The 19,383-nt window shown below is 48.4% G+C and overlaps 1 protein-coding gene across 1 annotated transcript in view; it reads left to right on the top strand.

The window, feature by feature from the left end:
* Positions 1-19,383, top strand: part of GOLPH3L (golgi phosphoprotein 3 like) — a 77,389-nt gene that overhangs the window by 37,926 nt on the left and 20,080 nt on the right. The window contains exon 3 of the mRNA XM_040333858.1: positions 13,001-13,132. Coding sequence (XP_040189792.1) covers positions 13,001-13,132 — 132 coding nt within the window. The remainder of the gene's footprint in view (positions 1-13,000; positions 13,133-19,383) is intronic.

Below are 19,383 nucleotides of genomic sequence, written 5' to 3'. Positions count from 1 at the left end.
GAATTATTAACAGGCGTCCATTTTTTAAAAAGTCGCGGCTTCATCCTGGCGTTCCGTGATAGCCATTTGACACTGTGTTCCGCCTATCACGGAGGTCCTCTCATCCTTGGACAGTTTCCCAGCAGACACTGTTTTTAGTGTTCACGGACGGGTTACCTGCACTGAGCCATAGGCCCCTTTGACACGGTCGGTCTTACCCAATTGGACCCTCCATTTGCCTCTAAGGAGTAGCAGATATAAGTGTCCGTTTAAAAACGCCTACCTCCAAACGATCCACAAAAAAAAAAAGTAGAGTGGGCTCTATAGAGTAGAGTGGGCTGCCATGCACCGGCTCTGCTCGTTGTGGCCCGGGACCAGTTACCAAGTCGCTTAGGTGGGCCTCGCTCTTCAAAAGGTTGGGCAACTCTGTCATACACCCTCCAGTAATAACCCAAAATGTGTGCTATCGGACAATACGCTATACTCTCCATTTTAGCTTCAGAATTGACTCCCTGGATCCGGTGACTTGTCGGTATGGTTCCTCTATCGAGATGGTTCCTGTAAGGACTGCGCAGGCGCAATCCTTGCCGACGGAAATCTCCGAACCTCGGCCGGCATCCAGGCTCATTCCTTAACATCCCCGTGGATTGGAGGATATTAAAAAAAAGAGCCTGGAGGTTCGGTGATTTCCATCGGCAAGGATTGCGCCTGCGCAGTCCTTACAGGAACCATCTCGATAGCCGGAACCATATCGTCAGATCACCGGCATTGACAACGATTTACAATGTGACCTTGGTAAATGAATGCAATCTGAGCAGAGAATAGCTTTTTAATGCTTCACTAGGGTGTGTCGGACTGAACTTACAACTGGAACTTTTAAGCTCCGATAATTAAAACATTCATTAGATACAAGCTTGTGTCACAGTGGGGCGGCAAGTAATTAAAAATAGAAAGCTTGAAGAGCGCCCTGGCACCCATAGCGTTTCGAGTTTCTTTGGCTGGTTCTGATGACCTCAGCAATTGTTGTCTTTCCGACCTTATCTTTCAGCACATTTTCCAGGTGGGTGTGTCGGCCTAAAAACGCATTATGTGGTCATAAAGGGGTTGTAAAGGTTAGTTTTTTATTTTCTAAATAGGTTCCTTTAAGCTAGTGCATTGTTGGTTCACTTACCTTTTTCCTTCGATTTTTTTTCCCTTCTAAATGTTTTTTTTTCTTTGTCTGAATTTCTCACTTACTGTTCCTCCTCGGTAAGCTTTCCCCCATAATCCGAGACATCCTGGCTGGGGGTTAGTCAGCCAGAACAGCTTACTGAGAAGGATCAGGAAGTGAGAAATTCAGATAAAGAAAACAAAGGAAAAAAAACATTTAGAAGGGGAATTCTTTACAACCCCTTTTAAGAACTATCAGACCCATCATTTATACAGATCTGAGCTCAGCGGTTCTAATATTCTATGGCAGGGGTCTCCAAACCTTCTAAACAAAGGGCCAGTTTATTGTCCTTCAGACGTGGGGGTAGACTTTTGCCAGTGGGAGTAGAAAATGCCCTGGGGTCATTGAGATAATCCGTGTCCCATATTTTGTTTTTACTGAGAGGGATGGTGTCACTTTCTTTATAACAGTGGGGAGGAATGGTGCCCCGTTGGTGCAAACACAGGAAACGAGTCAAAACGCCACTCCAGGTGAGTGCCATTTTCAGATCGACCGAGTATACTGGTTGGTAGCCCTGGCTCACTTCTGTAGAGACTGGGATACAAAATAGAAAACGGCTGCACTCCGATACCAGTCCAAAAGGTTTTTATATTCTATAAAGTGCAAAAAGCTGACACCAGGACACAGTAAAGTATTGCAGGCTGACGGGTTTCACACAAACATTGTGCTTCCTCAAGCCAGTTTGAGGAGGCACAATGGAATGGTATTGGAGTGCAGCCTTTTTCTATTTCGTATCCAGGCCCATTGTTGATATTTTAGGCGGTAATAGTGCCCTATTAGTGGTATTGGTGGGAGGAATGGTGCCCCATCATTGGAAGGAATAGTTCCCCGTCATTGGTGCCAGTGGGAGTATTAGCACCCCATCATTGGTGCCAGTTGGAGGAATAGCACGCCATCATTGGTGCCAGTTGGAGTAATGGCGCCCCGTCGTTGGGAGTAATGGCGCCCCGTCGTTGGGAGTAATGGCGCCCCGTCGTTGGGAGCAATGGCGCCCCGTCGTTGGGAGCAATGGCGCCCCGTCGTTGGGAGCAATGGCGCCCCGTCGTTGGGAGCAATGGCGCCCCGTCGTTGGGAGTAATGGCCCAAGATGATACACAGGGATCAAACAAATCTCCCTACATAAGTTTTACATGTATATCTACTGTCTTCAGCTTTCTAGTCTCTTTAGAACGTGCACATCTTGTTAGAAATGTTTGAACAATGGGCGTGGAGTCCAGGCATACACTTTGTGTGAGCTGAATGGAGGAAAGGCGCACACACCCATGTGTTGGAGAGCTTGTTAGACGTTATCATGCTGATTACAGAGAAACAGAGCAGCAGGCACTGATGCTTGATGAGAAGGCCTGACTCGCAGTCTCTGCTCTAATTCATCACATAGGTGTTCTATCAGGCTGAGGTCAGGACTCTGTGCATGCCAGACAAGTTCCTCCACCCCAAACTCGCTCATTTATGTCTTTATGGACCTTGCTTTGTGCACTGGTGCGCCATCATGTTAAAACAGAAAGAGGCCACCCCCAAACTGCTCCCAAGTTGGAAGCATGAAATTGTCCAAAATGTCTTGGTATGCTGATGCCTTCAGCGTTCCCTTTACTAGAACTAAGGGGCCAAGCCCAACCCCTGAAAAACAACCCCACACCATTATCCTCCTCTCCACCAAATGATTTGGACCAGTGCACAAAGCAAGGTCCATAAAGACATGGATGAGAGAGTTTGGGGTGGAGGAACTTGACTGTCCTGACCTAAACCTGATAAAACACCTTTGGTATGAATTGGAGCAGAGACTGCAAGCCAGGCCTTGTCATCCAACATCAGTGCCTGACCTCACAAATGCACTTCTGGAAGAATGGTCAAACATTCCCATGGACACTCCTAAACCTTGTGGACGGCCTTCCCAGAAGAGTTAAAGCTGTTATAGCTGCAAAGGGTGGGCCAACTCCGTATTGAATCCTAAGGACCAAGACTGGCATGCCATTAAAGTCCATGGGCCAGATTCACGTAAGAGGGCGCATCTTTTGGCCGGCGTAGCGCATCCCATTTGCGCTACGCCGACGTAACTTAGTGAGGCAAGGCCAGTATTCACAAAGCACTTGCTCTGTAAGTTACGTCGGCGTAGCGAAAATGGGCCGGCGTAAGCCCGCCTAATTCAAAGTAGGCAGGTAGTGGGCGTGCTACATTTAAATTAACCGTGACCCCATGTAAATGAAGGGCCGTTCGTATGGCGCATGCGCGCGCATGCTCAGAATCACGTCGCAAATACTGCCTAAGATACGTCGGCTCAATGCTTTCGACATGAACGTAACCTACACCCAGCCCCATTCACGTACGGCTTACGCAAACTACGTAAAATACGACGGCTGTTCCGTCGTCCATACCTTGCATGGGCTGCGCCACCTATAGAGGTGTTTTATCTTTATGCCGGACGTACGCCTTACGTAAATGGCGTAGCTTACTGCGACGTACGTTCGTGAATCGGCGTATCTTGCTCATTTACATATTCGATGCGTAAATCAACGTAAGCACCCCTAGCGGCCAGCGTAAATATGCACCCAAGATACGACGGCGTAGGAGACTTGCGTCGGTCGTATCTTGGCAACATTCAGGCGTATCTCATTTTAAGAATGAGCTTATAGATACGACGGCGCACATTCGGACTTACGACGGCGTAAGTCTTTATGAATCCGGCCCCATGTGCGTGTAAAGCAGGGATCCTCAAACTACGGCCCTCCAGCTGTTGTAGAACTACACATCCCATGAGGCATTGTAACACACTGACATTCACAGACATGACTAGGCATGATGGGAATTGTAGTTCCTGAACAACTGGAGGGCCGTAGTTTGAAGACCCATGGTGTAAAGGCAGGCATCCCAATACGTTTAGTAATACAGTGTATGTTGGACCACGCAGCATTAGTAGCAGGCTTTATTAGTGAAAAATTTAGAAAAAAAAAACAGAGCAAAAAACACCTTCACCACACCTCAATAGACTATGTTGTCTCTACACACAGAAGCTGCTCATACAGGTTACTCGCACGCCAATATGAGAGAAGTCACTTGGGAAAACTTGAGCTGAATGGATGTCCGACATGTTTCGCCCAATCAGATTGGGCTTCTTCTGGTATCTTATAATGTTTCTAAATTTTTCACTAATAAAGCTTGCTACCAATGCTGCTCCTTTTTGGGCCTTTGTTTGCCCTAGTTCTGTGGTGCTAGTAAGGTGCATTGCGTTGCCTATAATAGAAAAAAAAGGCACAGTAGAGCACAACAGTGTGAACCCAGCCGTGATCTGATTCCAACTGGTTTCTACTCCAGATTTGAAAATGATACCAACCGGAGACATACGTGATCATCTTCATACACGAGGCCCCTTATGATTTGATATGCTGGCACATGTAAGGTGTGATTATTTGTTTTTTTTATTGGCACATCCACCTAAAACCCTTCTCTACGATCTCCAGGATGAACTGAATTCCATCCTGTGCAGAGAAGGTGTAAATGAGAGCTTTGTCACAAGACGACAAAGGCCAGCTCTCGGTGTTTGCTTATTGTGTAACTGACACATCCGGGACAGCCTGCAGAGACCTGACCGACTTGGCAAATGTAATTAGCAGAGTTCTGGATTAACACTGAACTGTTTTCATAGCAAAGGCATCTGTCGTTGGTGTTGATTGTCCAGTTAGCTAACAAACTTCCTGGTACGAGTGACTTTATAGGTCTTTAAAGCGGAGTTCCACCTAAAAATGGAACTTCTGCTTAACCCACTCCTCGCCCCCTTACATGCCACATTTGGCATGTAATTTTTTTTGGGTGGAAGTGGGGGCTTCAGGAGAAGGGGACTTCCTGTCCCACTTCCTCCTTCCGCCGAGGGGCTGGAAAGGCGATTAGCTTAATCACCTTTTTGCAGCCCCTCCCTGTAGGCGAGCGCCTGTCCAATCGGACGGCGCCGCTCGCGCATGCGCAGTGCCGCTCGTGCCCGGCCATGAAGCCGAAAGCTGTCACTGCCGGGTGCCCACACTAGGAATGAAGACGCCGGCCGGCGAGGGGGGGCGAGGAGCGGAGCCCCGGCCGGCGCGTCGCTGGAGCCGTGGAGCAGGTAAGTGTCTGTTTATTAAAAGCCAGCAGCTACACTTTTTGTAGCTGCTGACTTTTAATAAACTTAAAAAAAGGCTGGAACACCCCTTAAGACCCGGACCAATGCCATTACATACTTGCTGTATGTTCACTTTGCTTCACGCAGTACTATATTCGGTATAACGTCAGTTGGGTTGATCTTTTCCCGAGTAAACAAGTTATTTCTTCCTGTAACTCGATGACCTTTACTTTCACACTTTGTACGCATTTCATCCAACAATAGGTATTTGATCTACAAGTATAGCAGTGTCTGCGTCGTCTGTAGCAACCAGATTTCAGTTGCAGTTTTCCAGTTCTGGTCAAGCTAAAAATTCCGTATTGCTCAGAATGCCCGGACTTGTGTGATCAAACGTTAAAGTGGGACGTTGGTCCTTTTTTCCTTTTTGTTTTCTTATCGATCGGCTCATAAAGAGTTCAGCCTATTGTAAATAGTCTTATCAGTGCTTGCTGATCGCTGATAGTGTGTACTGTGCATGTATGTATTTGCGTATTTGGTATATGTGCATACTGTGGCCCAGATTCTCAAAGGAGATACGACAGCGTATCTCCAGATACGCCGTCGTATCTCTGAGCCTGGGCGGTCGTATCTATGCGCCTGATTCATAGAATCAGTTACGCATAGATTTCTATTAGATCCGACCGCGTCGGATCTTAACTGCATATTTACGCTGGCCGCTAGGGGCGTGTACGCTGATTTACGCCTAGAAATATGTAAATCAGCTAGATACGCGAATTCACGAATGTAGGCCCGGCCGACGCAGTACAGATACGCCGTTTACGTTAGGCTTTTCTCGGAGTAAAGTTACTCCTGCTATATGGTGGCGTACATTCGGCGTACCAATGTTAAAGCGGGGGTTCACCCTATAAACCCAAAAAATAAAAAATAAATTTCTTCTACCATAAAATTAGGCATTGTAGCGCGAGCTACAGTATGCCTGTCCCGATTTTTTTTTTTTTTTTTTTTTATCCCCGTACTCACCGTGTACTCGTACATCGAAGATACCGACTCCCCTCGGGGAATGGGCGTGCCTATGGAGACGGAGGATGATTGACGGCCGGCTCTGGCGTGTCACGCTTCTCCGGAAATAGCCGAAATAGGCTTGGCTCTTCACGGCGCCTGCGCATAGCCTGTGCGCAGGCGCCGTGAAGAGCCGAGACCTACTCCGGCTGTCTTCGGGGAGAGTGACGTGCCAGGGCCGGCCGTCAATCATCCTCCCTCTCCATAGGCACGCCCATTCCCCGCGGGAGCCGAAATCTATAATGTACGAGTACACAGGGAGTACGGGGGTAAAAAAATCGGGACAGGCATACTGTAGCTCGCGCTACAATGCCTGTCTCGATGGTAAAATCGTGTCACTGAGGGTGAACCACCGCTTTAAGTATGGACGTCGTTCCCGCGTCGAATTTTGAATTTTTTACGTCGTTTGCGTAAGTCGTCCGTGAATGGGGCTGGACGTCATTTACGTTCACGTCGAAACCAATACGTCCTTGCGGCGTACTAGGGAGAAATGCACACTGGGATATTCCACGGACGGCGCATGCGTAAATCCCGTCGGGTCACAAGTTATTTACATAGAACACGCCCCCCTGTTCCAAATTTGAATTAGGCGGGCTTACGCCGGCCTATTTACGCTACGCCGCCACAACTTACGGAGCAAGTGCTTTGAGAATATAGCACTTGCCTGTCTAAGTTGCGGGGGCGTAACGTAAATAGGATACGTTACGCCCGCACAAAAATACGCCGATCTACGAGAATCTGGCCCTGTACGTATAATACAGGTGAAACTCGAAAAATTTGAATATCGCGCAAAAGTTAATTTATTTCACTAATGCAACTTAAAAGGTGAAAGTAATATATGAGAGGGACTCATTACATGCAAAGCAAGATAGTTCAAGCCGTGATTGGTCAGAATTGTGATGATTATGGCTTACAGCTCATGAAAACCCCAAATTCACAATCTCAGAAAATTAGAATATTACATGCAATCAATAAAACAAGGATTGTACATAGAAGAATATCAGACCTCTGAAAAGTAGAAGCATGTATATGTACTCAGTACTTGGTTTGGGCCCCTCAATGTGGAGTGGCATGGAGGTGATCAGCCTGTGGCACTGCTGAGGTGTTATGGAAGACCAGGATGCTTCAATAGCGGCCTTCAGCTCTTCTGCATTGTTCAGTCTCATGTCTTTCATCTTTCTCTTGGCAATGCCCCATAGATTCTCTATGGGGTTCAGGTCAGGCGAGTTTGCTGGCCAATCAAGCACAGTAATCCCACGGTCAATGAACCCGGTTTTAGTGCTTTTGGCAGTGTGGGCAGGTGCCAAGTCCTGCTGGAAAATGAAGTCCGCATCCCCATAGAGCTCGTCTGTGGAAGGAAGCATGAAGTGCTCCAAAATATCCTGGTAGACGGCTGCGGTGACCCCGGACTTAATGAAGCACGGTGACACGGCTCCCCAAATCACAGACTGTGGAGACTTCACACTGGACTTCAAGCATCTTGCAGTGTGTGCCTCTCCATTCTTCCTCCATACTCCGGCTCCTTGGTTTCCAAATAATGCAAAATTTGGTCTCATCAGAAAAGAGGACTTTGGACCCCTGAGCACCAGACCAGGTGTGTTTTCCTTTAACCCAGGTAAGACGCTTCTGACGTTGTTGATCATCAGGAGTGGCTTCACAAGAGGAATACGACATCTGAAGCCCATGTCCAGGATCTGTCTGTGTGTGCGGTGCTCTTGATGCTCTGACTCCAGCCTCAGTCCACTCCTTGTGTAAGTCCCCAACACTTTTGAATGGCCTTTTCCTGACAATCCTCTCCAGGCTGCGGTCATCCCTGCTGCTTGTGCACCTTTTTCTTCCACACTTTTCTCTTCCACATAACTTTCTATTAATGTGCTTTGATACAGCACATTGGGAACATCCAACTTCTTTTGCAATTACCTTTTTTGAGGCTTTCCCTCCATATGGAGGGTTTTTAATGATGGTTTTCTGCACAACTTTCAGGTCAGCAGTCTTTCCCATGATTGTGATTCCTACTGAACCAGACTTGAGAGACCATTTAAAGGCTCAGGAACTCTTTGCAGGTGTTATGGCTTTATTAGCTGATTAGAGTGGGACACTTTGAGCCTAGAATATCGCACCTTTTCACAATATTCTAATTTTCTGAGATGGTGGATTTGAGGTTTTCATGAGCTGTAAGCCATAATCCTCACAATTATGACAAATCACGGCTTGAACTATCTTGCGTTGCATGTAATTCAATTTTTTTTTTAAGACTCCACTCTAACTTGATCCACGCTATATGAAATCTTTACATAGTGTTATTCATGTAATCCTTTTTATTTATATTTGAATTGAATAAAAGTACCCCGATCTCAGAAGCTGGCAGGGTCCGTCTCCACTCTGGGCATCTGAAGCCCTCTTCTATCTATTTCCGGGAATCGGTGCAGCTGGCTACCCAGCATGCACCTCCTGATCTTGCACCTGCACGGTACTCCTTCCTTCTGACTCCGCACACATTGCCTTACGGTGTCGGTGGACGTTCCCATCAATCTTTGTGAGATTTCGTCAATAGGCAATTCGCAATGGCCTCATGGGATACATTACGCCACTATCCCAGGAGTCTTTGCAAATCTCCTACTGACTCAATCACCTAGGCGGGGACTGCCGGAAGTGGAGGAAAAAGATAATTTCAAGGCATTTCCTTTTTTAATTTTTTTTTTATGATTTTCCATTGCGAAAAGGATGCTCACAGCGGATAAGATGAGGAAGTGTATAAAATGGTTGAAACTCTACTTTAATGACGTTGGCTGTGTGTTTGGGGTCGTTGTCCTACTGCAGAATAAATGTAAAGCCAATCGCACACCTCCCTAATGGCATGATGGATGATTATCTGCCTGGATTTCTTGGCATTGAGCACACCATTGATCCTGACCAAATCTCCACCTCCATTTGCAGAAATGCAGCCCCAAACTTGCAAAGAACCCCCACCATGCTTCGCTGTTGCCTGTAGACCAGTGGTTCTCAACTTCTCTTGATAAAATTTCCCAAGTTGTGAGGACCCCTATCAGTAAAATTATTTTCGTAGCGTGGGCTGTCAGCACCCAAGGCAAGACAGGTAATTTACGCCCCTAACCCATGGACATTTAGCGCTCCCTGCGTCCTTGTATTGGCAACTATAATCGCAGGCAGTGTAACTCACTGTCTCCGGCTTCACTGTGTCTCCAGCTCTGTGGTGTCTCATAACAGTGACACCTATGCCGAAATCAGGAGATGGGGTCTTTTCCAGCCCCTCCCACTTCACCTCACCAGTCAGCTGACCTCCTAGTCTTTGCCCCCCAGCCATGCCGTAAACTGAATTGGCGCCTGCGAAGAGGCTGAGTGGGCAGCTGTGGGCTCCAGAGATAGCCCTGCTGGGTGGCTGCAAAAACGCTGGGAGTGATACGGGCTTCAGGAACAGCCCAGGATTCGGTGACCCCTGGTAGATCATCATTTGACCCCTGAGGGGGGTCCCGACCCCCCAGGTTGAGAACCACTGCTGTAGACGCTCATTATTGTATCACACTCTAGCCCTTTACCAACAAACTGCCTCCTGCTACAGCTAAATAATTTTCACATTTTGACTCCTCAGTTCTGAGCACTTGCTGCCATTTTTCTGCACCCCCGGCTCTTAGGTTTTCCTGCATCGTTGGGGGGTTTTGTAGAATGTGTGGTTGTACTTTTAGTACTGTAGAGCATAATTTATAGCCTTCACAAGCCTGGCAAATGAGATCTTTGATAATTTAACAAAGGCGGCAGGAAGAATAATAAGCATATTAAATATGCATGTGTATAAATCTCATACATTAGTCGCTAAGAGGTAGAAAATTATTTTAGAATAATAAAAGAACAAACTGTATTTTTTTTTTTTTTTTGGAATGACATTGAAAGGGAACAAGCAATTCTGTTGGAAAAGTGCAGGCTGCGAAGTACCAAACCCACGTGGAGCTTTAAGCAGAGTCATGGAAAGATCTCTCCTGCAGAGCTACCAGTGGACAGCACTATGACATGCATACCAACTGTATAAAGTCATGGCTGAAATTGGCAGAGGAAGTCTGAACTTAAAAGAACAAGGGAAAAAAAGTACCACAAGGAGTATGCCACCTCCCTGGAGCTTTCCTTCCCCCCCCCCCCCTATTTATTCTTTCACTGAGCGCTGATAGTATGGCTATTGGTGTACTTCTGACACTCCAGTTACAGGGGACCGAAACAGCTGCCATCATCGCGTATTATTGGTGGTCAGTATAGAAAGAAGTTGGAAAGATTATCTGCTCTCTGCAACATTTTTGTACATTCAGATTTTTCATTTAGGTTTAGAACAAATACTAGTTTCACTTTTTTTAAAAGGGGTGAGCCTCCCCAATATGTAAACTCCTTACCAAACCTGCCTATGCAGGTAAGGGGCGACCTGTACTTAAAGGCTGTGCAGCTTTTACTAACGTTTTGATAATGCCCTTGCTATAGGTGTAGGCCATTTACCTACATCCCCAAACCTGGCTGGAAAAAGTCCCTGAGATGGCACCCCTCCATCCTGCCTTGTTGCTAAGACACTCCCAGCCTTTACTGCTCACCCGCACCATCACAGGAGCAAGCTCTCAGACCTCCTTACATGTGCGATCCACCATCTCCTCTGTTGCAGCATCGCTGAGCTCGGATCGACTGTGACAGGGGAGGGAGAGCACATGTGAGGGTGTTTGAATTGACTGGGAGTGTCTTGGTAATGTCCTAGCAGCAAGGCTGGATCGGTGATGTCATCTCTGTCTTTGGAAGCTATGTAAATGGCCTACACCTATAGCAAGAGCATTAGGTTGAGGTGGACACTTAGGCGTTGGGTTAAGGTGGACGCTTAGGCGTTGGGTTGAGTTGGACGCTTAGGCGTTGGGTTGAGGTGGACGCTTAGGCGTTGGGTTAAGGTGGACGCTTAGGCGTTGGGTTAAGGTGGACGCTTAGGCGTTGGGTTAAGGTGGACGCTTAGGCGTTGGGTTAAGGTGGACGCTTAGGCGTTGGGTTGAGTTGGACGGTCAGGCGTTGGGTGGAGTTGGTCGGTCAGGCGTTGGGTGGAGTTGGTCGGTCAGGCGTTGGGTGGAGTTGGTCGGTCAGGCGTTGGGTGGAGTTGGTCGGTCAGGCGTTGGGTGGAGTTGGTCGGTCAGGCGTTGGGTGGAGTTGGTCGGTCAGGCGTTGGGTGGAGTTGGTCGGTCAGGCGTTGGGTGGAGTTGGTCGGTCAGGCGTTGGGTGGAGTTGGTCGTTCAGGCGTTGGGTGGAGTTGGTCGTTCAGGCGTTGGGTGGAGTTGGTCGGTCAGGCGTTGGGTGGAGTTGGTCGGTCAGGCGTTGGGTGGAGTTGGTCGGTCAGGCGTTGGGTGGAGTTGGTCGGTCAGGCGTTGGGTGGAGTTGGTCGGTCAGGCGTTGGGTGGAGTTGGTCGGTCAGGCGTTGGGTGGAGTTGGTCGGTCAGGCGTTGGGTGGAGTTGGTCGGTCAGGCGTTGGGTGGAGTTGGTCGGTCAGGCGTTGGGTGGAGTTGGTCGGTCAGGCGTTGGGTGGAGTTGGTCGGTCAGGCGTTGGGTGGAGTTGGTCGGTCAGGCGTTGGGTGGAGTTGGTCGGTCAGGCGTTGGGTGGAGTTGGTCGGTCAGGCGTTGGGTGGAGTTGGTCGGTCAGGCGTTGGGTGGAGTTGGTCGGTCAGGCGTTGGGTGGAGTTGGTCGGTCAGGCGTTGGGTGGAGTTGGTCGGTCAGGCGTTGGGTGGAGTTGGTCGGTCAGGCGTTGGGTGGAGGTGGGCGGTCAGGCGTTGGGTGGAGGTGGGCGGTCAGGCGTTGGGTGGAGGTGGGCGGTTGGGTGGAGGTGGGCGGTCGGGCGGTTTGGTGGAGGTGGGCGGTCGGGCGGTTTGGTGGAGGTGGGCGGTCGGGCGTTGGGTGGAGGTGGGCGGTCAGGCGTTGGGTGGAGGTGGGCGGTCAGGCGTTGGGTGGAGGTGGGCGGTTGGGTGGAGGTGGGCGGTCGGGCGGTTTGGTGGAGGTGGGCGGTCGGGCGGTTTGGTGGAGGTGGGCGGTCGGGCGTTGGGTGGAGGTGGGCGGTTGGGTGGAGGTGGGCGGTTGGGTGGAGGTGGGTGGAGGTGGTCGGGCGGTTGGGTGGAGGTGGGCGGTTGGGTGGAGGTGGGCGGTCGGGCGGTTGGGTGGAGGTGGGCGGTCGGGCGGTTGGGTGGAGGTGCAAGAGCATTATTTGGTCGAAGCTGCAGAGTTTGTTTTATACATAGGTGCCTCGTACCTGCATAGGTAGTTTTTTTTTTTTTTTTTAGTAGCGGTGGACTAACCCTTTTATTTTAAGCATGCCTACACGATTCTAGTGATCTTCAGTGGCCCATTATTGGCTCCCTCACCTAACAACATAATAGGTGTTGGGGCTTGGATTTCTAGGCTCTACTTTGCCAAAGCAAATTTCAGATCAGCGAGCGGCACAGAAAACGGTTTCTTGATTTAACCGTGTTTAAAATCATTGACCTTGTTAAAGAAGCGGCGCCTCCCGGTGGACACTTTCTGCAGTATAAATGGCAGATGTGAGGTTTACAGTGCAATAGAGTTCATTATAGCTGTTAGTGTTTTTTCTGTTTTATTTCTTTTTCTTTTTTAAGGTAATGCTCTGACTCCTCTTGTTTTGATGCAGGGTTATACGTCCTTCTGGAATGACTGCATATCTTCTGGATTACGTGGAGGTATTTTAATTGAGCTGTCCCTGAGGGGTCGTGTTGTCTTGGAGCCAGCCACGCTAAGGAAGAAGAGGCTTCTGGATAGAAGGGTAACTGTCTGTTTAACTGCATCTGATCTTTTTCTCTTTTTAATTGCTGCAATCTCCTGCTTTCTGAGTCAGCCAATATTCAATAGTGCTTAAGGTGTAAATTAAGAAATGCCATCTGTATACTTTAAGAATACGGGGCATAGCCTAGTGGCTTAATGATGTGACTAATGGCATTGGAAAACCTTTATTATGGTAGCTGTTGGTCAGGCCTGAACATCTCAGCGATCAGGTCACCAATGTGTATTACTATTCTTCTATTTCTTTTACACTGTTATCAGTACAACTACGTGCCACCTGGAGGGGTTGTTCATCCAGAAGTGATGGCTGTAGATGGAATTTGCTGGGCTGAATTACCGTGTTTCCCCGAAAATAAGCCCCGGGTCTTATATTAATTTTGGCAACCTAAAACACACTAGGGCTTATTTTCGGGGATGTCTTATTTTTTTACTATATGTACAAAGATCTTAATGTGGTTGTAACCCCAAAACAAAAAAAAAATCCTTTTCCTTTAAATCATAATAGATTGCATAGTGCTTCTGCTGTGTCATTTATCTAGTGGGTCCCCTGTCTTATCCCCCCCTCCCCCTCCCTGTCAGGTCAGAACCTAAAAAGCATCCTAAAATCCATCCTCGTAGAATTGCCGTATGCAATTACATTTTTAGGAATGTGGGGTGCAGTGTGTCTCCCTTTGTGATTTCTTTGTGGGCATTACCGGTACCTTTCTTTCAGCTGACCTGGCGGTCGCATGGTCTCCTTGGGCTCTTCTCTGCTCCGGGATCCCCGCTGGTGCTGGCCCGCTCCGTGCACTGGAAGAGGATGCCGTGGGCGTCGGGTGGGAGGAGAGCAGAGGAGGGGGGAGCCGGTGTCCCGCTGGCATCTGTCTGCTCCGTGAACCGAGGAGGGAGAGGCTGCGGGAGGAGAGCAGAGGGGGGAGCCGCTGTCTTACTGGCATTGGCCCGCTCCGTGCACTGGGAGGGGGGCCACGGGCGTCGAGTGCGAGGAGAGTGGAGAAGGGGGGAGACGGTGTCCCGCTGGCATCTGTGCACTGAGGAGGCAAGAAAGTGGAGGGGGGAAGCCGCTGTCTCACTGACCTTGCCCAGCTCCGTGCACTGTGGAGGGGGGGGGTGTCAGCCAGAAGGAGAGGAGAAGACCTCCAAGGGCTTATTTTCGGGGTAGGGCTTATATTGCAGCCCTCCCCGAGAATCATGCTAGGTCTTATTATCGGGATAGGTCTTATTTTCAGGGAAACGCGGTACCAGTTGGTTTCTATTAGGGTTGTCCCGATACCAAGCATTTGCACGAGTACTTGTACTCGCGCAGATGCTCCCATGCTTGATCCGATACTTGGGCAGTCAGGGATGATCGGTGCGGTGGTGGGGGGAGTTACAATTGCCGATCTCCCGCAGCTTTCTGCTGCTATATTGAAATATATACAGCTTGTAACTTCGCCCACCGCCACAATTAATCACTCTGTGCTCCCCCGGGTCCCCCTCCTCTGTGCTCCCCCGGGTCCCCCTCCTCTGTGCTCCCCCGAGTCGTCCCCCCCCCCCCCGGTCCCCTGGGGGCACCCCCCCTGTGCTTCTCTGGGGGAAACCCCCCCTGTGCTCCTCGGATGGGGTGAGTGGACCGGCAGACAGCAGGGGGGGCGCTTTGACGTGCAGTAGGGAGGGAGAGGGACAAAAACACAAGCCACCACTGAAACCCACAACAGTAAAATCAGTCTTCATATGCAGTAAATCATGCTTGTTATACTCGCTGTGGAACCTGAGGGGTTTATCCTCGGCATTGTGTATAAAGGCCCTTTTGATCCTGTCTTCTCTGATCCTCCCCTTCCACTGTCCCCAATCCATCGCCTGATAAGATAGCGCCTTTGGTGTCACTCTGCACATGCTCAGTTTGGTGTGTACTGCCAGAGATTTTTTTTTTTTTCTTGAGAGTTCATGTGATCAGCACAGGGCTGATTAGTACCGTCCAGACAGAGGGTCAGGGGTCCAGCAGCCTCATAGGACATTCAGAATGAAAACTTATATATACTGCTGATGAGAAAAGGTATTTAGCAGTTTGTTTACTTTTTTTTTTTTTAAAGGGTAAATTTTATTGTACATACCAGCAATAATACACAGAAGTATGTTACAGTACACATAAATACACATTATAACCAAGCCACATTGGTAGCGAAAAAGCAATGTGAAGTGCAGCATGTACATCCGCAGTTTGTTTACTTAAATAATTGCATTTCCATGTTCTGTGTACTGTAGGTCGACTGTACTGTATTATATTTTACTTATGGATGCCAATCAGTGCCAAACAATGCCTGCCAATCAGTGATGCCCATTGTGGGCACTGATTGGCATCCATTGTGGGCACTGATCATCCATTGTGGGCACTGATTAGCATCCCTGGTGGTCTGGTGGCATCCCTGGTGATCTAGTGTGGGGCATCCTCGGGGGGGCTGTGCTGATAATCGATCAGCACAAACCCCCCCCTGTCAGAGGAGCAGCCGATCGGCTCTCCTCTACTTGCGTCTGACAGACGCGAGTGAGGAAAAGCCGATAACCGGCTCTCCTTGTTTACATCATGATCAGCCGTGATTGGACACGGCTGATCATGTGGTAAAGAGTCTCCGTCAGAAACAAGGAAAAACGCATATGTGAAGTCCATGTGCCGCGCACCCCGAAAATGCAAAAACAAAACTGGGAAGGTCCCCCAGTGGGGTTTTTTAGCGCCTCAATGTTCTCAATAAATAAGAGTGGTTGGATGATATTGAAGTTAAAATCTTTACATGGTTTCAACATTAAATTACAATAACATGGTTGGAACATTTGTAAAATAGTGTAGATAATATACATATAGTACACTCTGATTATACATGAATATAAAAATTACAGTGGCAAAAATCAACAACAATACAATACATGTTACATCGTAATTCAATTGGTTTCCGTATGAGTACCCCGACGTGTTTCGACCTAAACTGTCACGGTCTTCTTCAGGGGAATTGTACTCTGATAGATCTAATTAGAAAAATTATTAAAGTTACATCCCTCTAACAAAAATGTTTAACATCTGCTGAGACTCTGTCAGAGACACTTTATCTAGATCGGTGTTGCGGGGTGTCATATGACGTCCAGTCAGGATATTGAAACCACTTTGCCGCCATCAATTTGTAATAGGTCGGGCGGCAAGTGGTTAAAGTTCATGTGAGTGTAAATGCAGGCGTCCCAATACTTTTGGCAATATAGTGTATGCAGGCACCATCAGATGGGAAGTCAGCCACAGCTCAAGGAACCTGGCTTTTTGAATGGGGGCCGGAAGTCAATCGGATTCCTCTATCCAGGCAATATAGCACAGGGGAACGTCTATTGTGGTTTGACAGCCTGCTGGCTGACAGTTTTGCACCCGGCTTCTTCGATTCGTCAACCGAGGGACGTCAAGCTGACGGTGACTGATTGCGTCCCCCGCTGATCGAATGTTGGTCAGTCCATCAGGAACTCTCCAAAATGAGAGAACCCCTTCAGGCACAGCAAGAACAATCTAAATCCAATGAGATTTTCCATATGAAGCCGGCAGTATTTATGGACCTGGTTTGGGGACTGTGATGGTCCTTAGTGTTCCTCTGTATAGAATTCCCGGCTGGTAATCTGAGTGGAGGGACCTGCATCACATTCCTGCAGCACATAATCCCTCCATTTAATCACTCGCTCCTTTTTATTCCTTTCTATTTTATTACTGGATGTCTGAACACCCTGTTCTGGCTCATTCCCAGCAAGCCTTGAGCTCTGGACAGGCTGCTCTTGTGGAGTTTTATCTTATTATTTATTTCTTTAAGCTTTTATTATAGACTATAGACCTTTTATGTTATGAGACCTGCTTACAATGACTCATTTTAAAGTGGTTGTAAACCCTTCCATATACCCAGTGAAGTGACTGGCCTCAGGTGATACGCAAAGATGAAATGAATCCTCTTGCATAAGTTGGACCTGTTTATCTGCAGTCTTTTCTTCCCTACTTCTTTTCAACCTCCAGAGTATATAAAGCTTGTCTGAGCAGTAGAGCTGCACGATTGTGGCTTGCCGCCCACCGCACGCAGATATACAGTACAGACCAAAAGTTTGGACACACCTTCTCATTCAAGGAGTTTTCTTTATTTCTTTATCGTACATCACGGGACACAGAGCGGCATTCATTACTATATGGGTTATATGGAGTACCTTCAGGTGTAGACACTGGCAATCTCAAACAGGAAATGCCCCTCCCTATATAACCCCCTCCCATAGGAGGAGTACCTCAGTTTTTACGCCAGTGTCTTAGGTGTTAGTCATGGTTTAGCTTGCCTCCGCATCCTTGGGATTAGGTGAGCTACCGGTTCTGTCCAAAAAAGCCTCAGCGCTAAAGTGGTCAGTAACCGGACCCCAAACCCTTGGGGTATAGCCCATAATGCTTTTCTTTTTAGAGAGCTGGACCCTGGGCCCAGAACTTAGAAACCTTTGGGTACCTAAAGTTTTCTGTTGCCAGGGTGCTATATGGGCCCAGGACAGTGGATCCTTCATAGGAACCCAGGGCCTGAAGGTCTAGACATCCCCACGGAGATGGGGGAAGATTGGGCCTCTTGCTTGGCAAAGTCCTGCGGCATGGAGCAGGTAAGTGAGGGGAAAACTTGCGGAACTTGGTTCTTAGCAGGTTTTTTTCTGGGGGGTCACAGGGGACATGCCTAAAGTTATGCACTGCATCTGGCAAACTAGTCACATATCATAAAGATAGGATGGCTCTCTATGTATTATTCCCCATAAGATGTGACCTCCCTTGTAGTGTTGGAAAAGCATTGAGTGGGGCCTGTGTTATATAAAAATATATGTGTGTGTCAGAGAGCTTTGCTTACCTGCAGGCCTCCAGGCGATGCTCCATTCAGTCTTCCTCCTCAGAGCCTGCAAGCAGGCAAAACGCTGACCTCCTCATGGTTCCAGGCTGCAGGCTGCAGTTTGCTGGAACAGAGAGGTCCCTTCCTCCCAAAATCCCCCCCCCCTCCCCCTGTCGGGAGGGGCATTTCCTGTTTGAGGTTGCTGGGGGGGAAGGGCGGGTCAGTGGCTTAAAGGAAGGGGCGGCCCTTCCTTGTTTGTTCCATCAATACTTTGGAACTGAGGAGAAAGACCAGAGCGGCAGCACGGGGCGCCGAGGACACACAGTGGCCAGAAAGGATATTGCAGTCTTCAGAGGACTGTTTTGTCAAGCCTAGAAATAGGCTGTTTCTTTTCCATCTCATAGTTTTTCTTTGCAATACTACTCAGGGGGACAGAATGTTTTTTCTTTCCTGGATTTGAAACAAAAACGAAAAAAAAAAAAAAAGTCATCTAGGGGAGAGGAAGCATTTTTTTATCCCCCAAACAGGTGTTTGGACAATTAACTTTTATAGTTCCAAATACCAATAGGTAGCAGGTGTACCTCGGTATTGTACCATGGTATGCCGCTGTTTTCCCTACAGGGAGCCTTGGGGCCATCGGGATCTGGGGCTGGAGCTGACGCGGGTCAGTCCAACCCTAAGATGGTCACGGAGGAGGTATTACTCACCTCTTTAAAAGAGATGCAGAAAAGCATGGGAAAAATGATATCCGCAGCTATGCGGGGCAGTAAGCGGAATAGATCTCCGTCGCCCGAGCGCGGACCCTCAGAAGAGGAGGTCCTTTCCTCAGGGGAATTGGACGACCTCTTGGACACGGACCAAGTAGGTTCAGGGATCGAAGACCCGGATACAGAGGAGTCTGGGGCAGTCTCCCTGAGGGAGAGCTGGTGGATTCAAGGATTGTCGGACTTGGTCCATAGGACATTCAACTTGCCAGTACCAGATCTCCAGGTATCGACGGTTTCAGCTTTGGGCTCACTTAGGGCGCCTCAAAGCAATGCTGTGTTTCCGATCCATCCTCTATTAGAGGGAATTTTGTTCCAAGATTGGAACAAGCCAGATAAGATCTTCTTACCACCTAAAAGGTTCTCTGTCCTATATCCTATGGAAGAAAATTTTTCCAAAAGATGGGCTACTCCTGCAGTGGACGCAGCCATCTCATGTGTTAACAGATCGTTAACATGCCCTGTAGAAAACATACAGGTGTTCAAGGATCCAGTTGATAAGCGCTTGGAAGCACTACTTAAGAACTCCTTCACTACTGCAGGGGCAGTAGTACAGCCAGCTGTGGCTGCGATTGGGGTCGCTCAAGCATTATCGGATCAATTTAAGCAGATGCTTAAACTTATTCCGG

Source organism: Rana temporaria, chromosome 13 (genome assembly GCF_905171775.1).
Source record: "Rana temporaria chromosome 13, aRanTem1.1, whole genome shotgun sequence".
NCBI lineage: Eukaryota > Metazoa > Chordata > Amphibia > Anura > Ranidae > Rana > Rana temporaria.
This window is presented reverse-complemented; position numbering and strand designations above follow the sequence as displayed.